At 54.4% G+C, this 21967-nt stretch overlaps 2 protein-coding genes across 2 annotated transcripts; both read right to left on the reverse strand.

Moving 5' to 3' along the window:
• Positions 1–528: 528 nt before the first annotated feature.
• RASAL3 (RAS protein activator like 3) lies at positions 529–12225 on the reverse strand. The gene is made up of 17 exons (XM_088839131.1): positions 11746–12225; positions 9576–9706; positions 9345–9423; positions 9175–9236; positions 8341–8411; positions 7477–7603; positions 7291–7389; positions 6302–6844; positions 5823–5967; positions 5427–5571; positions 4097–4333; positions 3808–4009; positions 3584–3702; positions 2162–2552; positions 1718–1875; positions 1153–1216; positions 529–1046 (listed from the first exon to the last, which is right to left on the reverse strand). Exons 1-17 carry the CDS (start codon positions 12065–12067, stop codon positions 903–905), a joined length of 3039 nt encoding a protein of 1012 aa, XP_088695257.1. The 5' UTR covers positions 12068–12225; the 3' UTR covers positions 529–902.
• Positions 12226–15144: 2919 nt separating this feature from the next.
• On the reverse strand, positions 15145–21360 carry PGLYRP2 (peptidoglycan recognition protein 2). The gene is made up of 6 exons (XM_055431160.2): positions 21222–21360; positions 20444–20567; positions 18226–19311; positions 17509–17719; positions 16595–16892; positions 15145–15613 (listed from the first exon to the last, which is right to left on the reverse strand). Exons 2-6 carry the CDS (start codon positions 20532–20534, stop codon positions 15524–15526), a joined length of 1776 nt encoding a protein of 591 aa, XP_055287135.1. The 5' UTR covers positions 20535–20567; positions 21222–21360; the 3' UTR covers positions 15145–15523.
• Between the last annotated feature and the right edge of the window lie 607 nt (positions 21361–21967).

A 21967-nucleotide genomic window follows, 5' to 3' on the forward strand; every position in this document is an offset into this window, starting at 1 on the left:
ATGAGTACAAGAGTCAGTCTGTGGAGTTCATTATTGTTTCCCCACTGCCCAGCCTGAGAGTCTCAGGAGACCTCAACAAATGTACGTGCAATACATATAACTGCTTACTCATTTAATTCAAATATTTATTTCCTACTATGAACCAGGTCTTTTCTAGACAGACATACCCATCCCAGCTAACCACCTACTCAACTACTCACCTACCAGGGCAAACATCCAGCAAATGCTAACCTATTCATCTGCCTATTGTCCTAGCCACCCTAACCCTCACCCATTTACCCACTCATGATCCAAATGCCCATTCATTTTTTCAACCACCACACACAGAGCTTAACTTTCTATCTACCCACTTCTTCTTTCATCTGTCTCCCAGACCCACGCCCTCACTGAGTCAAGGAGCCAATGTTGGAATTGCAGTGCTAGGAAGATGCTTTCATCTGAGATCTGGAAATTAATGGAGATGAGATCTGGGCTTTACTGAGAATCAACTGCTACCCCTAACAATGACCAATACCTTTTATCAAACACTTTAAAATATAGGTCTTTTACTGTATAAGGAACTTTAAATCCAGTTTACAAATAAGGAGATCAAGGCTCTGAGACAGTGAGGGACTAATCTCCCTGCATCGCCACCCTCCCCTGAGACCTGCAGTTAGGGGAGAGTTTGAGAGAGCTGGATTGAGGGGATGGAGTTTGCTTTCTGATTGGCAAAATTCAGGGGCAAAAAAACCATCGATTTTTACTGAAATCAAGATATTACTGGGCAACCTGATAGTGCAGACAGTTTGGCACCTACAGCTCCACTCCCTACTGTAGGCCACGTGGGTTTGAGGCAGGGGGTGGACAGGCCCCTTAGATGGCTTTCTCTCTGCTCCCAAAGAACGTCGGGCCGAGTGGGCAACTCAAGTGGTGTCTCCGTTGATGCAGGGAGATTTGAGGGGCAGGGGCTGGCTCTGGGACTCCGATGTCCTGGGGAGAAGGTGCAGGTTCTGGATGGTATCCTTCAGCTGGGCCTGAGTACTCTCTAGCTCAACCAGTCGGCACTCCTGGGGAGGCAGCGGCAGTGGACTCAGAGCAGGGGGAGGGTTGCATCCCAACTCGTGTTCCCTCACCCAGCCTAAATCTGTCCCAGGGCTCGGGCATGGGTCTCACCAGACTTTTCAGCCTGTGGCCCTCACTGGTTGAAGGATCGCGCCCTGGATCCAACTTCACGGTCCTGTAGGGATTACGGGTGAAAGGAAAGAGTCAGAGGCGGAGGGACTCCTCTAGAGCTCCTGGTTGGAGTCAGGGACTCCGGCGCGGAGCTTGAGATGGAGGTGGGGTTTATCCAGCCTCGGGGTGGGGCCTAGATCCGTTTGAAGAAGGGGCTGCTGAATTAGAACCTGGACGGGCTGCGATGAAAGGACCAATCAACCAGTCCTGCGTGAGGTCGTGAGCGGGATAGGGGCGGGCCCAGACTAAGAGATAGCGGGTCTGTCCCAACTTGTTTGGAAGGAGCTGACTGAGGGACTGCACGAGAGGACCTCCCAGAGACTTGGGGTGGATGAAGGTGACCAAGAAGCGGGTCTTAGATGTGTAGGGGTGGGTCTTACAGAGGGGGCGTGGCCGTGCCAGGCGTGATTTGGGTGGACTTACTGGGAGGCGGGGCTTGAGCCTATCTCTCTTTAGCAAGGCCGCCTGGCGGGGCGGGGCAGCTAATAGAGAGGGCGGGGCTTACCCTTCTCTGAGCCTGGAATCCAGGAGCTGAAGCTGGGTCCGAAGCTGCTCCTGCTGCTCGCTCAAGGACCGGATGTGGGTGCTGAGTGACTCCACGAGGCCGGACAGCGCCTTCAGATCCTGACGCAGGGCAGCCACCTCGCACTGAAGCTCCGCCAGCTGTGGGGAGGGAGCAACTGTAACCTGAGCCACTGTCCTGCCCCTTCTCCCCACGGACCCTGACTGACCTCCCTGTTCCGTTTGCTCTGCCTCCTAAGCGCCCTGCCTATAGGGTAATGACGCTCTAATTGTACAGAAGAGGAAAACTGAGGCTTAGAGAGGGTTGGGTTAAGCCTGAATCACGGTGCACAGCAAGCACGGTGTTTGAACCGAGACCTGCCTATCTTTCAGTCTTTTCCAATCCTGTCTCCCCACTCTATGCGCAGACCTGAGCTGTACACCTCACCTTGCCCACGGGTCGGTGGGTGCCCAGCGCCTGGTCTTTGTCTCTTGGCTGGTCCATCTGGCGCTGCCAGGGCACCGACGGCTTCCGAGGCAGCGATGCTGAGGCTCCAGTCCAGGGCCGGCCACGGGGCGCGGGTCCCGCGTGTAGGGAGCCTTTGGGTCGCGGCCGCGGTCCGGCAGACGGGCGGCGGCGAGCGGGGCGGCCAGCCGGGACACTCTGTGTACGCTGCACCGGCCGAGGCAGCCGGGGGGGCTGTTCCTCCTCCAGCCGCGGCCGAGCCCAACTACCTGCGCCGTGAACGCTGCGCAGGGACTGACTCTTGGAGATGAGAGGGGTGTGCTTGGGGAGGTCGCGGGGGGCCAGAAAGCCAGGCTTCTCACCTGCAGAGATGCTGGGGGTGGGATGGGGAGCTCAGACCTTCCACCGGTTTCTGAGCTGACCCCAGCTCTCTCTACCTTCCACCAGAAATAACTCCATCCCTGATCTTTTACTTCTCTGCAAGCCCTGTGACTGAAGGGATCCCATTTTGACTTCTGATCCTGTCCTGGACTTCCGATAATACTGTCCCTTCTATGACCTCAATCTAACCTTTGATTCCTCTCTAGCCTTGTCCCGGAGCTCTGACACAGTGTTATCCTTGACTTGAGCCTCTGTGTAATCTCTACTTCCAATCTGCTGGAGCTTGTCTGCATGTTAAGTCACTTCAGTCCTGCCTGACTCTTTGCAATCCTAAGGACTGTAGCCCACCAGGCTTCTATGTCCATGGGATTCTCTAGTCAAGAATACTGGAGTGGGTTCTCATGCCCTTCTTCAGAGAATCTTCCCAACTCAGGGGTCGAATCTGCGTCTCTTACATCTCCTGAATTGGCAAGCAGGTTCTTTACCACTAGCGCCATCTGGGGAGCCCCCTGGAACTTGACCTGTGCTCAAAACTCTATCCTCTTCCTTCCCAATCTGACTCCCTCTTGTCCCCAACCTCTGATCTTCAACTGAACCTGTCTCTGCCTTCTGAAAGAACATGATCCCTGACTTCTGACCCCCAAAATGACTCTGCCCATAAACTTTGACCCCATCTCCCCCTGGGCCTGACCTGAGATCTGCCCCTCACTGCTGAAAGTGACAATGTCACTTTCTCTCTCCGACCCTAGATGTGACCTCTGCAATGCCTAATCCCCACCTCAGATTCCAATCTGACCTGATGGCCCCTCTCTGATGGCACTGTGAGCCTCTCCCTGACCCCCGAGATGACCCTGTCTCCAGCCTCTGAGCTCCATCCTACAATGTCTCTGGTGATGAATATGACCCTGTCTCTGACCCCTGACATGATCCTGTCTTCACCTCTGACCCCGTGCATGCCTTTGGCCCTTCCCCTACTCCCACCCATCAAAACTGGATCAGGTCAGACTTGAGGCAAGTAGTTACCTAGAATGTCCCTGGGTGCGGGGTGCTGGGAGACACATTGGCACAGTCACAGGTACAGGTCGGCCCTCTTCGATGGCATGCAGGATAGTGGGCAGCGGTTCCAGGTTGTCCCGGGTGGCCTGGTAAAGCATGCAGGGAGGATGCTGAGCAAATTCTCCAGGACCAGAGACCCTTACTCTCTTGCCTCTCTACCTCATGTTCTGGGCTCTGTGCTCAGGCCACACCTGGTCAAGTTCAGCAAAGATGGTACAGAGCTGGGCATGCAAGACTGCCAGCTGGAGGGCCAGGTCACTGCTGCCCTGATAACCACTGGGTGCTGTGTCTGCATCCACCATGGCCACTTGGTCCAGGAAATGTTGCATGGCCGGTCCATGATCCTCCAGAAAGGTGTTCATGAAGCTCATGTAGGCTTCCTTCTCACCAAACCTGCATCAGAGCCCAAGTGGGTGGGTCAGGTCCAGCATCTGCCACCCCCACCATCCCAGTGTGGCTATTCAGCCTCCCAGCACCTACGGAGCACGGTTGGCAAGGTTCTGGATGACCTTGGCGATCAGTGTGAGGGTGCGGGCTGGGCCAGGTGCCGGGTGTTCTGGTGCGAGGCCAAAGAGGCTAGGTGACAGAATGGCAGGACACAGGAGCCGCAGAAAGAGAGAGGCACATACGAGTCGGGGCCCCAGTGCCTCAGAGCCACGTGCTTTGCATGCTTCTCGCCAGCCTGAGAACACAGTGCCCAGCTCTGCTGGGAACCAGCTGGAAGAGAAGAGGCAATAGTCAGAGGGGAAAGATATAAGCATAAGGTTTATGGATGATTGAAATCTTAAGGTCAGGGGTCAATAAACACTTGCATGCTAAGTTCCAGGATAAGAAGACATTGGGGATAATGATGCTTGGGGTTATAGGTCTCCTTGGGGTCAGGGCTTGTTGGTGGTGTACTCGTTGTGGTGACTTCTGGAGTCAGAAATCTTAGATTTGGAGGTATAGGTTCACAGGAGGACAGAAGCCATGAGCTTCATGTCCAGCTATAACTGGACATCAAACTGGGGTGCCAGACAGAGTACATAATATGAAGTAGTATAAGATTGGGTCACAGAGTCATCTAGATTCAGAAATCATGAGATTGATGTCCTAGGTGACATGGGATTAGGCACACAGGTTAACCTAGGGTCAGAGCTCAAGGAATTGGAAGCCTAGGAATTCCAGTTACATGGGATTTGGGATACAGGGTTACTTAAGGTCAGGGATCAGGGATTGGGAGTATGGCATTACTGGAATCAGAGATCATAAGATTGAGTGAAAGTGAAAGTGTTAGTTGCTGAGTTCTGTCTGACTCTGCAACCCCATGGACTGAAGCCTGCCAGGCTCCTCTGTCCATGGAAGTCTCCTGCAAGAATACTAGAGTGGGGTTGCTGTTCCCTTCTCCAGGGGATCTTCCCAAACCAGGGATCAAACCTGGGTCTTCTGCATTGCAGGCAGATTCTTTACTATCTGAGCCACCAGGGAAGCCCCAATAGGATTGAGACCCTATGTTAACTGGGGTCAGGTGGCATGGAATTAGGGTATAGGGTCACCTGTAGTCTAGAAGACAAAGAATTGGGCCCCATGTTATTTGGGGTTAGGTAGCATGACATTGGGAATGAGTTGCCAGATTTAGCAAATAAAACTGTAGGATAAACAGTTAAACTTGAATTTCAGATTTTAAAAAATTAATTTTTTTTTAGTATAAAAATGTTTGTCACAATTATGGTATCTCATTTAACTGGGCACCCTGTATTTTATCTGGAAACCTTCGTTTGGAGTCGGAGCTCGCACTGTGGCTGAGAGGCAGTGGGGGCCGGACACTCACTTGCAGGAGCGGATGATGTTCTCAAAGACCTCCTTGCAGCTGTTTCGCAGTCTGCTCTGGTGCTGGGGCAGGTCTGAGGCTGGGCATTTACTGGGGTCTACCTCACAGTCCTCGGTGGAGGCACAGAGACGCCGCACGACCTGTCCTGCAGTCCAGCACAACCAGAGAGGGCCTGGACCATGACCACAACCCACAACACCCAGCCTCCAGTTCCATCTCCAACCTACTTGGGAGGCACCTAAAATCTTGGGGAACCTCCAGTTCACTCTAGGATCCCAACATCCCCAGGACATCACCCACTACCAGAATCCAAGTTTACCCAAGGGTTCTCAGATTTCCCCTGGCTTGCCCTAGCAGGCTCAACTAAGCCTCTGACCCCTGCCCCACTCTGCTCACCCAGCGTCTCTTGGAGGTAATCCTGTGCCACCAGCTTCATGTACTCATCGATGGCCTTGGTGGCCAACGTGTTTTCCCGGAACAGCAGTGCCTCACGGCCTCCACTGCGTGCCAGCTCTGCGGTGCCCAGGTCTGTCACCAGGGCCTAGGCATAGTGGGGTTACATTGCGCTGGGCGCGGACTGAGTCGTGAGAATCCCTGCTCATGGCGGGTCCCTCATCCTTGGGGCACAGACCCTGCTCCTCGCAGCTGCTGCCAGGCCCAACCCTCGCTGCTGGGGCTCTTAACAAAACGGGAACCTCCGCACCAAAGCAGAGATTTTGGTCTCACAGTGCAGAAGCTCAGTTCAGACCCCACCCCTCAAGCTGCCCCGCCCCTCGAAGGTACCACTTTGGTACTGGTCCCCGCGAACTCCCCCCTTGGAGCACGCGATCGGTCAGTCTCTAGTCACCAGGTTTCGTCCCGTCGCGGCGCCGCACCTGAGCTCGGCCAGTGGCCCGCAGCACTCGCACCATGGCGGCGGCCAGTTCTTCCTTGGCTTGAGCGGACAGCGCGAGTTCGAGAGCCCCGCAGAGGCGCGCGTAGTGGAACGTGAGGAACTCCGCCAGCTCCTTGTAGCGCTCCGACGGCAGCACTCGCAGGCGCCGCGCCCGGATTCGTGCCCGCAGCGCCGCGCCGGCTGGGGCCCCGAGCAGCGGGAACCAGCGCTCCAGACCCGCGGCGGGCGCACGGGGGACGCCCAGCTCTTCCAGCGCCAAGGTCACCCGGCCCAGCACCGCGTCCCCGGGGCCCGGCCCGCGTAGTCGCAGGGACAGGCGACGCGCTGGCGGCAGCGCCTCAAAATGGAAGCGTTCTGCCCAGAAGAGCTGGCCCGGACCGGCCCGCGGAGTCGTGCGCGCCAGCAGCGCTCCGTCCAGCCACAGCTCCGCGCGCACTCCTGGCGCCGCCGCCGCCGCCCTGGGCAGCCCCTTCACTTCGTGCACCCACACGCTCAGCCACGTCTCTTCCCGCTCCACGTTGTCCTGCGGACCAAAGCAGAGACAGGAGCGTGGCTTCGATGCTCCACATGGCGCACCAGAGGTGAAGCGCAGGGCGCGTGCTCCCAGGGGTTCGCTGGGCCTCCGGGGGAAGACAGCGGGACTACGGGGGGGTCCCACGATGATCCTCTAGCTTTTCTGGGCCCTCCCGGAGAGATCCGGGGTCCAGGGCATGGAGGAATAACTGCGGGGTGGAAACTTGGCGACTCCCTGGGGGTGCAAATAGGGCTTGAACCGAATACAATCCGAGCTGTGGAAGGGGCTGGTAATTCATGGAATCGGCGGAGGATCTCGGAGTGGTTGCAAAAGTGTAGGAAGGCAGATGTGTCCAAGCGGCAAAGTTTTGGCGCCAGTGGGATTTTGGTTGGGTGGAAGGGGCGGGGCCCGGGCTGTGGGCGGAGCCTCCAGGTCCGACCTTGCGCACTACCGACCTGACTAGGCTGGAAGTGGCGGCGAAGGTCCTCGATCCAGCGGTCTCTCTCTGCAGCCGAGCGGCAGGAGAAGCAGCGACTCCCGCTCGCCCATGTTACCTGTTGAGGAGGGGGAATCGAAGAGTGCAGTTGAGGCCAAGGGTTGAGCCAAAGGGTCAGGCGAGGTGGAGAGTTGCCTTTACTTACCTGGAAGCAGTGGGGCTCCTCCAGCAGGCTGGAGTGCAGTGGCCAGACCCGCACGTCCCGCTCGGCTCCGAGGTCCAGTTCGGAAATCGTGGCCAGCGATTCCCTGGAGCCCAGAGCACTGGGGGGCCTGGCGAAGGCGCACGTGAGCAAACTGTCATTCCTACTCACTCCCTTGAGCCCCACAACCTGCCCCCTACAGCCTAAAGGGTGGAAGGAAGCCAGAGGGAACTTGAACCTAAGTTGGACTTGAATCCATCCTTTTGACACTGAATTCCTCACTGTCTGTACTCTGGTCACACTGGCCTTCTTTTTGTCACTTCATTCTTCCTCTTGACCTTTGCACTTGCTGTTCCTTCTGCCTGGAACACTTTTCCTGTCCTTTTTGGCCTGAATAACTTCCATCTAGACTGACGCGACTTAGCAGCAGCCTTCAGATCTCCCCGGAGGGAGGGAATGGCAAACCACTCTAGTATTCTTGCCAGGAAAATCCCACTGACAGAGGAGCCTGGTGGGCTACAGTCCGTGGCATTGCAAAGAGTCAGACATGACCACACACACACACACACACACACATACACACATCCTTCACGTGTCAGATCAAGCGTCCCTTTCCGAGACAGTCACTCCCAAACCGAGGTGTTGACTCAGCTGCTATTTTAGAATTACTGTGTCACACTCTGCCCCCACCCTTCAGTGGAGGGCTGACTCCATGCTAAGGGTCTTTCAGTGGCTCCAGCATTGCCCAACAAGGGGCAGGACACAGAGGCCCACAGGGTATATTTGGTGAAGATCAGAATTATACGCAGGAGGAATGGGAAGGGAAGTGTTGAATCCCAGCCCCTCTAGCTTCTCAGAGACCCTTACCCATCTCGGGAAGCACTGGCTCCTAGCTCTGACTTGGTCTTTTTCTTCTCTTTCAACCGTTTCAGCAGCCCCTGTGGGGAGGGGGACGTCAGCTGGGCAGTTCCCTCCTCAGGTCCTTTCCTCGCTCTACCCAGGATGTCCTGGAAGATCTATTGATCTTGGGGGAAATCACAGGCTCAGACTACATTTGCAGGAATATTAAAGGCAAGCAACAGCTGCCATTTCTAAAGCACCTGCCATAGTGCTTTCCTACATTCTCTATGGACTTGTCATAAACAGCCCCGAGAAGGAGCTTCTCTCACTGGCTTCATTGGACAGATGGGGACACTATAGCCCAAAGAGGGTCAGTGACCTGGTCAAGATAGCCCAAGAGGATTTCCCTAGTGGTTCAGTGGGTAAGAATCCATCTGCCATTGCAGGGGACTTGGCTTCCGTCTCTGGTATGGGAAGATTCCACATGCTGCGGAGCAGCTAAGCCTGAGCATTGTATCACTGAGGCCAGGCTCTAGAGCCCATGAACTGCAACTATGGAGCCCAAGCAGTGATTACCAAAGCCTGTGTACCTAGAACTCATGCTCCACAATAAGGGAAACCACCACTATCAGAAGCCCACGCACCTCCAGGAAGAGTAGCCCCTGCTCGCAGCAACTAGAGAAAGCCCGTGAGCAGTAACAAAGACCCAGAATAGCCAAGAAAAAAAAAAAAGTTAAAAAATTTAAAAAGTAAAAAAAAAAACAAACCAGGAAATTAATGAAAAAAGATCACCCAGGAAAAGTCCTCCCTTTCACCTCTGAGGGTCTGAAATCTTTCCTCTCCCCTCCATCCAGCACTTACCCGAACATTGTGGACCTGGTGGGGGCCAGCAGCCTCTGGCTCTGTCTTTCCAGGGATCCGATCTGTGGGTGGTCAGGGGTGGAAGATTGGGGTGGGTGGGGTCATCTTGGATTCCACTCCACTTTAATAGGTTCCCAAATGCCCCAGCTCTCCCTGTCTCTCAAGCTTACCTGGATCCTTGAGATTCCCCAAGGCCACTTGGATGCTGCTCTCAGAGCTAGTGCTCCCCATCCGGGGCTGGCGAGGACCCTGTCCCCCAGCAGGAGTGGATGGTCAGAAAGGGGAGGCAGACAGACAGAAGGAGAGGCAGACACCTTTCTGTTATACCCCTCACGCTCCCTTACCGCTGTTCTCGCTCCCTTCCTTTCTTCCCCTTCCCTTGCCTGTGTAGCCCCTCTTACCTCCTCTTCATTCCCAAGCAGCACCAGCTTCCCATCGAGTAGTGTGAAGGCTTCGATGTTCCAAACGGGCACGTCAGGGGTGGGAGCCTCTGGGATCTGTGTGGCCAGGGGCTCCAGCTCCGGCTCAGGCTCTGGGTAGAGGAGGCGGCACTGGGGACCTGGGAGTCCTTTCTTCTCCCTCAGGACAACCTTTGCACTCACCAAGGCTCATCAAGGGTTCCCTACTAAGTGCCTCCTCTTCCCAACCCACCCAGCAGTCATGTCAGGTGCTGAACAAGCCTCCACACCTCTCTGGGCCTTGTTTCCAGTAGCCATGGGTTGTAGTGGGCAGTGGATGCAGCCCCACAGACTGCGCCCTGTACTATACTTACTACTCCGCATTCCTTCTCTCATTTAATCCTCCAGAAGCCATTCAAAGGGCTGTTATAACCCCCATTTTACCAAGGCTGCTGCCACTGCTGCTTAGTCACTAAGAGCCTGTGGACTGTAGCCCGCCAGGCTCCTCTGTCCATGGATTTCTCCAGGCAAGAATACTGCAGTGGGTCACTGTGCCCTCCTCCAGGGGAGCTCCCTGACCAAGGGACTGAACTCAGGTCTCCTGCAGTGCAGGCAGATTCTTTACCACTGAGCTACTTAGGGAAGCCCCTTAACCACTGGACCACCAGGGAATACCCTGCACTGGATCTTGAAGAGCAGATTTGATTTGACAGAGATTGAGCAGATGGTAGCATGAACAGAGTGAGCAGGGTTTCCCAGCTGGCTCAGTGGGAAAGAACCTGCCTGCCAATGCAGGGGATGCAGGAGACATAGTTTCAATCCCTGGGTTGAGAAGATGCCCTGGAGTAGGAAATGGTAACCCGCTCCAGTATTCTTGCTGGAAAATTCCATGGACAGAGGAGCCTGGTGAATTACAGTCCAAGGGGTAACAGAGATTCAGAGATGACCGAGCAACCAAGGGCACAGGCACACACCTGCACGCGCGCGCGCGCGCACACACACACACACACACACACACACACGGCTGGAGGAAAGGCTGGGAGTTGGCATGTGGCCTGGTCCAGAGAAATAAAGAGAGGGGTGAGGAGGGCTTGGAGGGCTTAAAGGCTGGAAGGGAAGGTTCAGGAAGAGGTTGGCAGAGCCTTGGGTGTCAGTTAGAGGAGTTAGGGATTCATCTTGAAGGTATTAGGGAGCCATGGGAGGTGTTTGAGTAGGGGAAGAACAGGTGGGCTTGTCAGAGAGCTCTCATGGATGCTATGGAGTGGGCAATATCAGATACCCTGGAGGGGGCCAAAGGGATACCTCTGCAAAATGGGGATATGAATGATGAGAATTAAATGAGCCTTCAGAAATAGGAGGACAGAATCAATCCTCCCAGATGACCCATCTGTCTTACTGTTTTACCACCAGGGGAATACGCAGTAACTCCGCTTGCTAATGGATCACATAAAATGTGCTGAGTCCCAGGCATTCCTGAGCTCCTGCCCTCATGGTATCCTTTACAATTCTAGATCTCTCTGTGTGACACTTCGCTCCATATGTCATCTCCTTATTTACTTGTTTACAGTCTGTCACACTCACTGCACCATGAACTCCCTGAGGCAGGCAGGCACTTTCATCTGTTTTGTTCCTGCTGTGTCCTCAGTGTCTAAATCAGGGCAGGCCTAGAACACAGTAAATGCTCATAGACGTCTGTTTGAGTGATGGAATGAATGAATGATATACCCTTCAGGATAGGAGTCTTGATTCCATTTTAACCCGTGGAGAAACTGAAGCTCAAGGAAGGGGAGATACTATGACATTGAGGCTGGAGGGCAGGAGAGCAGAAATGGGTGTCCAGGCAGGAGAGAAGACGCCTGGGCCACTGAATATGAGGAGAGACCTACCGGGGCCAAGAGCCATTTGGCATCTGGACAGTGCTGCCCCATCAGTCTATGCCCTGCCCCTTCCCCTGGCTGGACCCCCAGCTCATAGGTTCCTAGCCACTCCCACCATGCCCAGGCCCCTGGGGTGAGGGGAAAGAGGGAAGAGGGCAGCCAGCTGGGCCCCCAGCCACTTCCTGTTGGGCTTTTGCACTCCCCACAACTTCCTGTGTCTGTAAGGCTGATGCTCCGGAGTCAGACAATACCTCCCTGCATCCGGGCCTCCCAGCCTGGGTGGGGGAGCCACGTACCTGGGTTTTCTGGCTCCAGTTCTGAATCCAGCGGTGGGCTCTTGTTTTTCCCCCAGAGGCTCTTGGATAGTTTCAGGCGGCTTGTGCGTGACTCCTTGGGGGGTGCAGAGAGGACGCGACGAAACAGCGAGCGAGGGGCCGGCTGGCTGCTGGCCGTGGTCTCCTGGTGGCTCTGTGCCCTCCCCCATCCTGCAAGGCGGCCCCAGCGGAACCCCCCAGCCCCCTTCTCCCCACCACCCCCTGAGTGCCAGCGGTAGGAGGTTAGAGGGGATGGGGCTGCAGGCTGGGTTTGGGAGGCCCGGCTTGGTGAAGGTTGGTCCATGGCAGAGATTCTCCTGGGGGAATGAGAGGGTGTAATTCTGTCCGGTGTCTGCCCACCGGACAGGATTGTGCTGTCTTCATTTCCGCCCCCTCCTCACTCTCAGCTCTGCCCCCAGGGAACCCTGTTTGGAGGCCACATGCACTCCCTCTCTTACCTTGATTTCCTGACCAGCCTCAGAATCAGCAGCCGTCTGCACCCTGCCTGGCTTCCTCCGGCTGAACGCAACTCCACGTGACCCTGTCTGTCCCACCCCACCCCACAGCCAGGCTGGGAGGGCACAACAGGGGGCAGGATGCTAGAGGAGAGGAGGTGACAGAGCAGGACCCAGAATCTCTCAGTGACCAGGAGGCAGCCCATGCCCCTCTTTGAGCCTCAGTTGCCTTCTCTGCAAAATGGGCACATGAAGATCAAATGCTGGAACTCTCACCCACTGCTGGTCAGAGTGTAGACCGACTCATCCAAGCTGGAAACCTGGTGTGATCTATGAATATTGACCATACACCTCTTCTCTGACTCAGCAGTTCCACATATCGGGTGTGTATGCTAGGCAAACACCCAACAGACGTGCCCACCAGCCCTATTCATAATGTGTGTGTGCGCTCAGTCGCTCAGTCGTGTTCTACTCTTCGTCCGACTCTTTGCAACTCCATGGACTGTAGCCCACCAGACTTCTCTGTCCATGGGATTTCCCAGGCAAGAATACTGGATCGAGTTGCCATTTCCTACCCCAGGGGATCTTCCCCACCCCGGGATCAAATCCAGGTCTCCTGTGTTGCCTGTATTGGCAGGTGGAGTCTTTATCACTGAGCCACCAGAGAAGCCCTTATAAAGATTGCATGCTTGCATGCTAAGTCGCTTCAGTTTTGTCCAACTCTGCAATGCTATGGACTTTAGCCTGCCAGGCTCCTCTGTCCATGGAATTCTTCAGGCAAGAATACTGGAGTGGGTTGCCATACCCTCTTGCAGGGGATCTTCCCCACCCAGGAATCGAACCCATGTCTCCTGTGTTTCCTGCAATGGCAGGCAGATTCTCTACCACTGCGCCACCTGATAGACCCAAACTGAAAACAACCAACAGTGCATATACAGTAGAATGGATAAATTGTGGTCTCTTCATGTAGTGAATATTACGTAGCAATAAGAATAATCGAACTCAGATGAATCACAAACAATGCTGAACAAAAAAATACAATGAAGTTTAAACACTATGTATTTCCATTTATATGAAGTTCCAAAGCAGGCAAAACATGTGTAACAAGTCAGGAGATGGGTTTCCGTTTGGAGGGACTGGAGACTGGGGACATGGAGGAGCACAAGGGAGCCTTTTGGGAGCGGATCATTTTTTTTTTTTTAAATTGAACTTCATATAGTATAAATATAACCTCTTTTATTTCTTGAGCTGAGTGTTGGTTACATGGGTGTGTTCTGCTGTGAAAATTCATTAACCACACATTTTGGTGCCCTTTCTTGCATCTCTGTTATACCACAATAAGTGTTCACTTGAGAAAAAAAAAGTGGCCAAATGCTGTGAGTGAGTTAACGTGAGAATCAGTAGAATACTGGCCCACTGGTCCCAGAGTAAGTTTGAGTGCCATCTGGTCCTTCTCTCACTGTGTGACCTCAGGCAAGTGACTTCCTCTCTCTGAGCCTTGGTTTCCTGATTTGTACAAGATGATAACATCAGTTTCAGAAGATTTATAATGGGACACCTTGTTTCTTCAAACAATGTTCCTTTCATGCCTACTATGTGCTGGTACTGGAGAAGCAACAAGGAACAAGATGAACTTGATTCCTGCCTTCCTGGAACTCACAGTACAGCAAGAGAGACAAGTCCTAAACATGAATATAGGACATTTCTAGCTTGTGAGGAGGACTTAAAAGAAAATAAACAAACTAGAGTAGAGGCTGAGCAAAAGAGACCCACTTTAAGCTGGAAAAACCCAGGAGGGCCTCCATGATGAGCTGGCATTTGTGAGCTGAAGCATGAGAAAGAGCTGGTCGTGGGAAAGGCATACCAGATAGACGGAACAGCTTGTGCAAAGGCAAGGGTGGCCAGCGGTTACGTGATGGGATGGATAGAACTGCCCTCATTAGCATGTGGCCTGTGCAGTCACCCAGGGCCCCATGCTCAGGGCTCTACACTGAGCTTGATTTAATGCTCTGCTGTTGCTGTCTTGAAGTTCCTGCTTTTTGGACAAGAGGCCTGCGTTTTCATTTTTCACTGGGCCTTGAACATTCTATAACCTGTCCTGAGGAGGAGGGTCTTCAGTGAGGATCAGAAACCCTTCTCCAGGGGCCGGACATGTTCACGCAGGTGCACACACCTTAGCTGTGCCCACCTCATTCATACTGCACTTGGCCACTCACTGAACACACAGGTAGCTTCTCCCAGTGTTTTGCTGTATCTCTGAGCCTTCACCACTTCACTGTGCACTGGCCCCACTCCCCGCATTTTTGCTGGCAGACTTTTCTCTGATAGGTGGAGTCCACATTGCCCGTGCAACTAGCAATCCCAAAGTGTCAGCACGTTAACATATCCCTGGGAGCTCGGGGCTTCCCAGGTGGCTTGGTGGTAAGGAATCTACCTGCCAAGCAAGAGACATGAGAAGATCCCCTGAAGAAGGAAATGGCAGCCCACCCTAGTATTCTTGCCTGGGAAATCCCAAGGACAGAGGAGCCAAGTGGGCTACAGTCCATGGGGTTGCAAAGAGTTGGAAACAACTGAGTGACTAAACAGAAAAATAAATAAATAACCAGGGGGCTGCCCTCAACCAATGACTTTGGGAGTTGGAGGATCAGTACTCCAACTCCCTTGCCCTTTAAGTGGGATGTCTCTGAGGTATATGCCCTACATGGTCCCCCAGATGTCCCCAGTGGGATGGAGCTCCATGTGCGCCCCATGCTAACATGACTTCCCTTCCCTGTGTCATTTCCTTATTCCCCAGGTGATATGTCCTGGGATCACCACCCAGGTAAACTAATTCCACTGGGGTTCTTTTCCCAGGGTCTGCTTCTGGGCAACCCCAAACTATTACAAAACGTGCAAATGCAGATGATGCTTATACACAGGCTTTCTATTCATGATGTCCTTTTATTTTAATGTTTTAAAAAATTATTTTATTTTCTGGCTGTGCTAGGCCTTTATTGTTGTGGGTGGGCTTTCTGTAGTTTCAGCAAGTGGGGGCTGCTCTTCATTGCAGTGCTCAGGCTTCTCATTGCGGTGGCTTCTCTTGTGGAACACGGGGCTCTAGGTGTGCAGGCCTCAATAGTTGCAGCACCGTACCTCAGTAGTTGTGACTTCAGGCTCTAGAGCCAGGGCTCAGTAGTTGTGGCCACAGGCTTAGTTGCTCCACAGCATGTGGAATCTTCCCAGACCAGAGATCACACCCATATCCCCTGCATTGGCAGGTGGATTCTCAACCACTGGACCACCAGGGAAGTCTCTCCAAGGTCTCTTCATTGGAGGTCAGTGGATAGCAGTATTGTTGGAGGTGGTTTTCTTTTGGATCTGCTGGAGGCCCTCCTGACAGTTCTTGGTTTCACATTCTGAAAAAGACAAGAGAGTTTAGGTGGCGGGGGGTGATAATGGAGCTGGGTTTGCCCTCTTCATGGTGGCACCCTGGATGGGTAAGAGGACAGGAGCCCAAAGTGAGAAGGTGGGTACAACCCCAACTGCAGGCCAGTTTACTGAAATGGAATGGTAGTTTGAAAGTGTAGCTTGATTGTACAGGGGTGATTATAGAGGTGTTTTTGTCATTATGATTGGTGGTGTGGTGCCATCATCAAGCTGAGAATATGCTGACTGGATCTAGATTGCTCCAGCATAAAAGTTGTCATCACGGGTTAGGGAGCCTGGGGCCGAACAAGCATCCTTGGGACTGAGATGGTCTGGGCAGAGGATTGCAGCAACTGGGTTAGGGCTGGGCAGAAGCTCTGTGGGCTTCCCAGGTGGTGCTAGTGGTAAAGAACCCACCTACCAATGCAGGAGACATGAGAGACTTGGATTCCATCCCTGGATTGGGAAGGTCCCCTGGAGGAGGGCATGGCAATCCACTCCACTATTCTTGCCGGGAGAATCCCATGGACAGAAGAGCCTGGCGAGCTACAGTCCACAGGGTTGCAAAGAGTGACGTGACTGAAGTCACTTAGCACACAGCACAGAAGCTGTCATATGCAAAGAGGTTTTCTGTAGAGGGTCACAGGCTTGATCAATGTGTGGACAGAGAGCCTTTGGGTTGGGAACAAGGGTGAGGGCAAGGTTGGGTGGCTGGGATAAGGTTGTGAAATGCAGAGGGGCAGGGGCAGTAGGCTATCTTGCAAGCAGAATGACTGAAGTCTGGGTCTAGATCGCCTGAATAGATTGCAAGGGAGTGAAGGGTCTTGGCTAAGGTTGTGGGCACAGGGTTACAGGAAGGAGTGAGAGGGGCCTGCTGGGGTTAGGCAAGCAGGCAGGGATCAGGGCACGCGCTGAGCTTGTGTGCATAGAGGGGTCTCAGGCCGAGATAGTGCGGGCGTCGGGAGACTCACCTTGTCGAAACGCGGCCAGGTGCTCAGCAGGTTGAAGAGCCGATCGCCAGGGCACTCAGTGCGCACGAGCTGGCGGTGGCCTAGCAGAGCGTAGTCTGGCCGCAGGAGGCCCGCGCGTACAGCGCAGCGCGGGAGCTCGTCTCGCACCGCGCGCAGCGCGGCCTCTGAGGGCAGCACCGCGGTGTAGTTGCCTATCAAGGCCACGCCGAAGCCGCGGGAGTTGTGGCCGAGTGTGTGCGCACCCACCCAGTGCCATCCGCGGCCCTCGTACACGTAGCCGTCTGAGCCCACCACGAAACTGCGGAGGAGAGAGGGAAGCAGGAACCAGACGGCGTGAGGCCTCACTCCGCATCTGGCCCTCTACCCCAGTTTCCGCACCCCGGCCAAGGGCCACCGTCACCCCAAGTTTCCCCCGGCCACGCAGACTCCACCTCGTCCAGCCATGTCCCACTCTGCCTCCAAATGCCACCCCAGAAATAGTCCCGTTTCTCTGGATCTGTCCTCAACATTAGCCTGGTCTCTTTTTACCCAGCTCCCTCCCCATTATTTTAAGTCTAACTCCTCCGCAGTTCTGACCCTTTTCTGGCTGAGATCATATCCATCATTGCTCCGTCCCAGACTTAGCCGCTACCACAGGTCCTGTTCTTCTCCCAAGTCTGGACTCCTTTCCTGGTTCCCACCGCAGACTCAAAAGAGTCCCACTGTTGAGCTCTTTCTGGTAGCTATTAAGAGTCCAACCCCACTCTAGGCCACGCCCCTATCCACCCTGGCTCCACCCACCCTAAACTCCGCCTCCGTCTTGCCAGCATCTCTCAGGGTCAAACCCCGCCCCTGAGTCAGGCTCCGCCCATCCAGTCTCTCCACTGCACCGCCCCTTGGTTTGCCTTGCAAGCGCTCCTCAGGTTCCCGCCCACCTGTATCCTATGTCGGCCCAGCCTAGTGTCTGCTGGTGGAAACGCTGCATAGAGCGCATGTCTGCGGCGCAGCGCTCAAAGCTGGTGCAGGGTGGCGCGGGCAAGTACGTGTGGTGCACATACAAGAACCCGAGCGGCAGCTTCAGCGGCGTCGGGCGGCCCTGGTACGGTGCGGCACCCCAGCGGCAACGCGGGTGGATGGCTGGACACCCTGAGGGGAAGGGAGTCCAGAGTGGGAGTCAGCAAGAGTTTCTCTGCCTGCTGCCTTCTCCCACACTAAGAGGGCACGTAAGGATCATCCCTCCAGTCTCCTCCCAGATTTGGGGACGGTTCATTCTCACATCAGTCTTCCTCATTGACTCAGATGGTAAAGAATCTGCCTGCAATGCAGGAGACCCGAGTTCAACCCGTGGGTGGGGAAGATGTCCTGGAGAAGGGAATGGCTACCCACTCCAGTATTCTTGCATGGAGGATCCCATGGACAGAGAAGCCTAGCCACTGTCCATGGAGTCACCAAGAGTCCAATGCAACTAACACTTTTTACTTTTTTCACTTTTCAATCACACCACTCTGGCCCACACTGGGAAGTAAATCTAACAGCATCCTAATCCTGTTGGCCCCCTCTGGAATCCCCTAACCATAGATCCCACTGACCTGTCTGGCACTGAGAAGGTATCTGTGAGAAGGATTGTCTCAGTGAGTGGGGGTCCTACCCACCTAGGAAAGCCTCAGTGAACTCCTTGGTAGCGTGGGTGGCCACCTGTGCCAGCTCTTCTTGGCTCATGCCCTGTAGACGAGGGTGTGCTGGCTCTAGTCTCTGTAGCAGGATGAGGGCCCCCCATACTTGCTGGGTCAGGGTGGGGGCCGAAGTCAGAGCAGCTCCATTGTGCCGTCGGAAGTTGCTTCGAAATCCTGGGTCTCCGGCTACCCCAGCTCCATAGTACTGGCTCAGCAGGTGACTGAGGGGTGGCCGGGGCTCAGGGGTCTGGCTCAGGTAGTCTCCAAGGAGGGCTCCGTCCAGGGCACCATTGAGGAAGGCCGTGGTGAGGGGTGATGCCTCAGGACCCAGGAGCGTGAAGGTCCTGGGAACAGAAAGCTGGTCCCAGCATCCCTCAGTTCCCAGTCCAGAATGATTCCAGGTCTGGGGGCCCTGGAGGAAGTTCAGGCCCAGGTCTCTGGCCAGGGTGACCACGAGGAGGCTGTCCACAGTGGTTGGTAACTTGGCCTTGGTATCTGGAGAGGAGGCTTGAACATCTGGAGAGCCAGGTCTAACTTCTGGAGAGGTGGCTCCGACATCTAGATCTTTGATGCTAACATTTGGAGACACAGCTCCGACATTCGTAGAGGTAACATCAGGAGAGGCATCGCTGAGCCCTGGGGAGGTGGCTCCAAGGTCTGGAAAGGTGACTCCAGCATCCGGAGGGGTGGCTGTGCTCTCTAAGGGGAGGTTTATGATTCTGTGTCCCCGAAGCCCTGCCCGAAGCCCTGCCAGAAGAGGCTCCACAGCCACGGTCGAGCCATCGGGTACTAGTACCACCCCATATTCCTTCCCATCCTGCACGCTGTGTCTTGCCACTTCTCCCATCAGGCCTCGAAGCTCTGGGCTCAGCGAAGGAGAATCCAGCTTGGTGGTGTTGAGACTCTTCCCCTCCAGCAGGAAGTGATGGAGGGGACTTTGGGTAACAGAGCCCTGGGCTGACAGCAGCCATGCAGCGGCACTATGGCCAGCCTCAGTGGTTGGCACCTTCTGCTCCAGCTCAGCCAGGGCCTGGATGACAGAGTCCATGAGCAGGGGCAGGGTTGCTGTGGGAGGAGGGATGGCATTAACCCAACAGCCCAGTACCCCCTGTTCCTCAGCCTCCTCCTGCCACTTCTACATCTTCTCAATGTCCCCAGCTCTTTGTTGGACAACTTTACGATGTCGGACACTGCCCTTGTGTAGGTGAGGAAACTGAGACACAAACAGGTTAGGGAGCTTAGACTATCAATGGGCACTGGGGAGCCATGGCAGCTTCATGAGCACGAGAGATACACCGCCTGGTTGAAATTCTAAGATTGCTCTTTTGAGTGCCGTATGAAGAATATAATTTTTTGGAGGGCAGACCAGAGTAGAGAAGGGGAGAAAGGGTGGGGGTAAGTAGTGAAGGTGGCTGATGCCAGGATGGTGATGCTGTGATGGATGAGTGGGCAGTGTCCCCAGGTATCTTGAGGGAATGATGGAAAGTTTTCTCAGTGGACTGGAGTTTGCAGAAGTATAGAGGGAACGGTGTCTTGAAGGGTGCCCATGGGAGGGTGAGCCTGTGCCTTGTGGGAGAAATGTCAGTTGCTGAACTTTGGAACTTAGAAGTGTGGGGCTCAGAGCTAGGGTGAGTTGTTGAATAATAGCTGACATTAATTAAACATTTACTATGTGCCAGGCACCACTGTAGGTGACTTATATAACTGAACACGTTTAATCTTCACAAGGACCCTATGAGCGTGAAGAGGTTAAATAACCTACCTAAGATCACACAGCCAGGAAGTGGCAGAGGCAGGATTTGAACACAGGAAGTCCTAATCCTTACACTCCACCATCTGGTGCAATTCAGACTCTTCTCCAGACAGTTCACACAGTAATTCCTCTATAACTTTGCTTTACTTTCTGCCTAAAATGTCCTTTACTGCTTCACCACCAAGTAAAATTCTTCTTCCTGTCCTAGATTTATGTCCCATCCTCCAGGAAGTCTTCCTAATTTTTGCTCTTTTGGCCCCAGTTTCTTCCCCCCAACCCTTGCCCAGATCCTATGGAACTGAGAACATCTGTGTTCCCAGACTGGAGTTTCCTAGAGACTTGAACCTCATGGGTCCAACCTTACCCTGTAAAGAACCGGACGCAGAGGGGCAGCAATACATTGAACTAAGAGTCCTGGCTTCAGGCCTCTGCCTTCTGACCCACCTGTCCCTGGCTCCGGCTGCAGCAGCAATCCATACAGAATCCAGACTATACCCTGGACCACCACTGTGGGCTTCCAGTTTCCAAAGGACATAGCCGGTTGACCTCAGCGGAGATCTCAGCAGGGCTGGAAGGAGACAGACAGGGAAAACAAATAGTGCCTTTGGCTACTGTCAAAGTCCAGCGGTGAATGACACGGCTGCCACTTGTAGAGCTGTGGGCGGGAGGCTACAGAGGCATGGGTACAGAGTGCCTTGCCTCAAGGTCATCTGGGTCTCCAGGGCTCCCCTGGCCTATCCCGTTCCTCCCAGGCTGAGGTCAAGGATCAGTAAGTTCCAGGAGGGGCCTTGGAAACCAGATAGTTCAGACTCCATCAGAGTCAGCCCATTCCCCAAGAGAGGTAGACTAAGGCCCATCCAGGATTCCAGCCTTCCTACGGCAATAGTTTTGTGGCTGCTTCTGGCCACCAGAGGGGACTCTCAAGTGCCTGCCCAACTGGTAGGACAGGCTGTGCCGAGAGAGGAGAGGCCTGCCTGAAGTTGACACTGCCTCCTGCCTTCTTTGATGCCAGCACTTTAGCCTCAGGCAGAGGGTGGGTGCAGGGGCTGAGGACTGTTTTTGCTGAAGTCTGCTCTGAGTGTAGGGGGACTCGGAGATGTCACCTCTCATCTGGTTTCAGCTCTGGATCCCATGCCATCAGAGATAGCTGAGAGCAGGAATTGGGCTCGGGGGAGGTGTTCGGGACCCTGACTCTGTCCCCGGACCTGATTTCTGGGCTCACCTGGGCTGGTGGTGAGGGTTTCTCTCCCTTTTCCGCTGGTGTCCGTGGCCAAGTCCTGCTGAAGAGAGCCCGTCTCCCCTTTATCTGGTGTCAGGTGGGATGGGCTCAGCGTGGCTGGGCTGCCATGGATATTGCTTCACTGTGGGCCTCCCATCTCGAAACCAGCCCAGGGAGTTTCCAGGAGACCCACCAGGCTGGGCATTCAGCAGAGGGCGGGCCCTGGGCGGGCCTGGGAATATTCGGGCTGAGCCAGGCCTGGGATTCCCCGGGGGCCTACTTAGCTATTGTGAGTCCTCTTTCTGGTCACCCAGCATGGACTTCCTTGGTGGCTCAGTGGTTAAAAATCCACCTGCCAATGCAGGATATGCAGGAGATGTGGGTTGGTCTCTGGGTTGGGAAGTTGATCCCTGAGTTGGGAAGATCTGCTGGAGAAAGAAATGGTCACCCACTCCTGTATTCTTGCCTGGAAAATCCTATCGACAGAGGAACATGGAGGGCTACAGTCCATGGGGTTGCAAAGTCAAACACAACCAAGCAGGCACCTCAAATTCGCCAAAAATCCAAAATTCGAAGCATGGCCTAGCACAAATCTGGGTACACAGTGGGGGCTTATAGTTAGGTGCTAAGGGAGTGGGATGCTTAGCCCAGAGGCGGCTCCCCAGGAGGTTCTGAGGAAATCTCCTCCCCCAATCCCCAGTTTCTGAGGATTTGGGGTCAGGGGCTCTGCCTGGTAGAACCATGTGGGG

Source organism: Moschus berezovskii, chromosome 8 (genome assembly GCF_049115385.1).
Source record: "Moschus berezovskii isolate FMDL1 chromosome 8, NW_MosBer_1.0, whole genome shotgun sequence".
NCBI classification, from domain to species: Eukaryota; Metazoa; Chordata; class Mammalia; order Artiodactyla; family Moschidae; genus Moschus; species Moschus berezovskii.

Bases quoted from the DNA above. Each gene is read 5' to 3' on its own strand.
- RASAL3 (XM_088839131.1), bottom strand. From the start codon at position 12,067: ATGGACCAACCTTCACCAAGCCGGGCCTCCCAAACCCAGCCTGCAGCC. The intron at 8,412-9,174 runs GTAAGTGCTGGA...CCCTCCCCACAG, and splicing joins ACCAGGTCCACAATGTTCGG to GGGCTGCTGAAACGGTTGAA. The intron at 4,334-5,426 runs GTGAGTGTCCGG...CTTCTCTTCCAG, and splicing joins AACATCATCCGCTCCTGCAA to CTGGTTCCCAGCAGAGCTGG.
- PGLYRP2 (XM_055431160.2), bottom strand. From the start codon at position 20,534: ATGTCCTTTGGAAACTGGAAGCCCACAGTGGTGGTCCAGGGTATAGTC. The intron at 17,720-18,225 runs GTGGGTAGGACC...CCTTCCCCTCAG, and splicing joins GTTCACTGAGGCTTTCCTAG to GGTGTCCAGCCATCCACCCG. The intron at 15,614-16,594 runs GTGAGTCTCCCG...TGTCTTTTTCAG, and splicing joins CCTGGCCGCGTTTCGACAAG to AATGTGAAACCAAGAACTGT.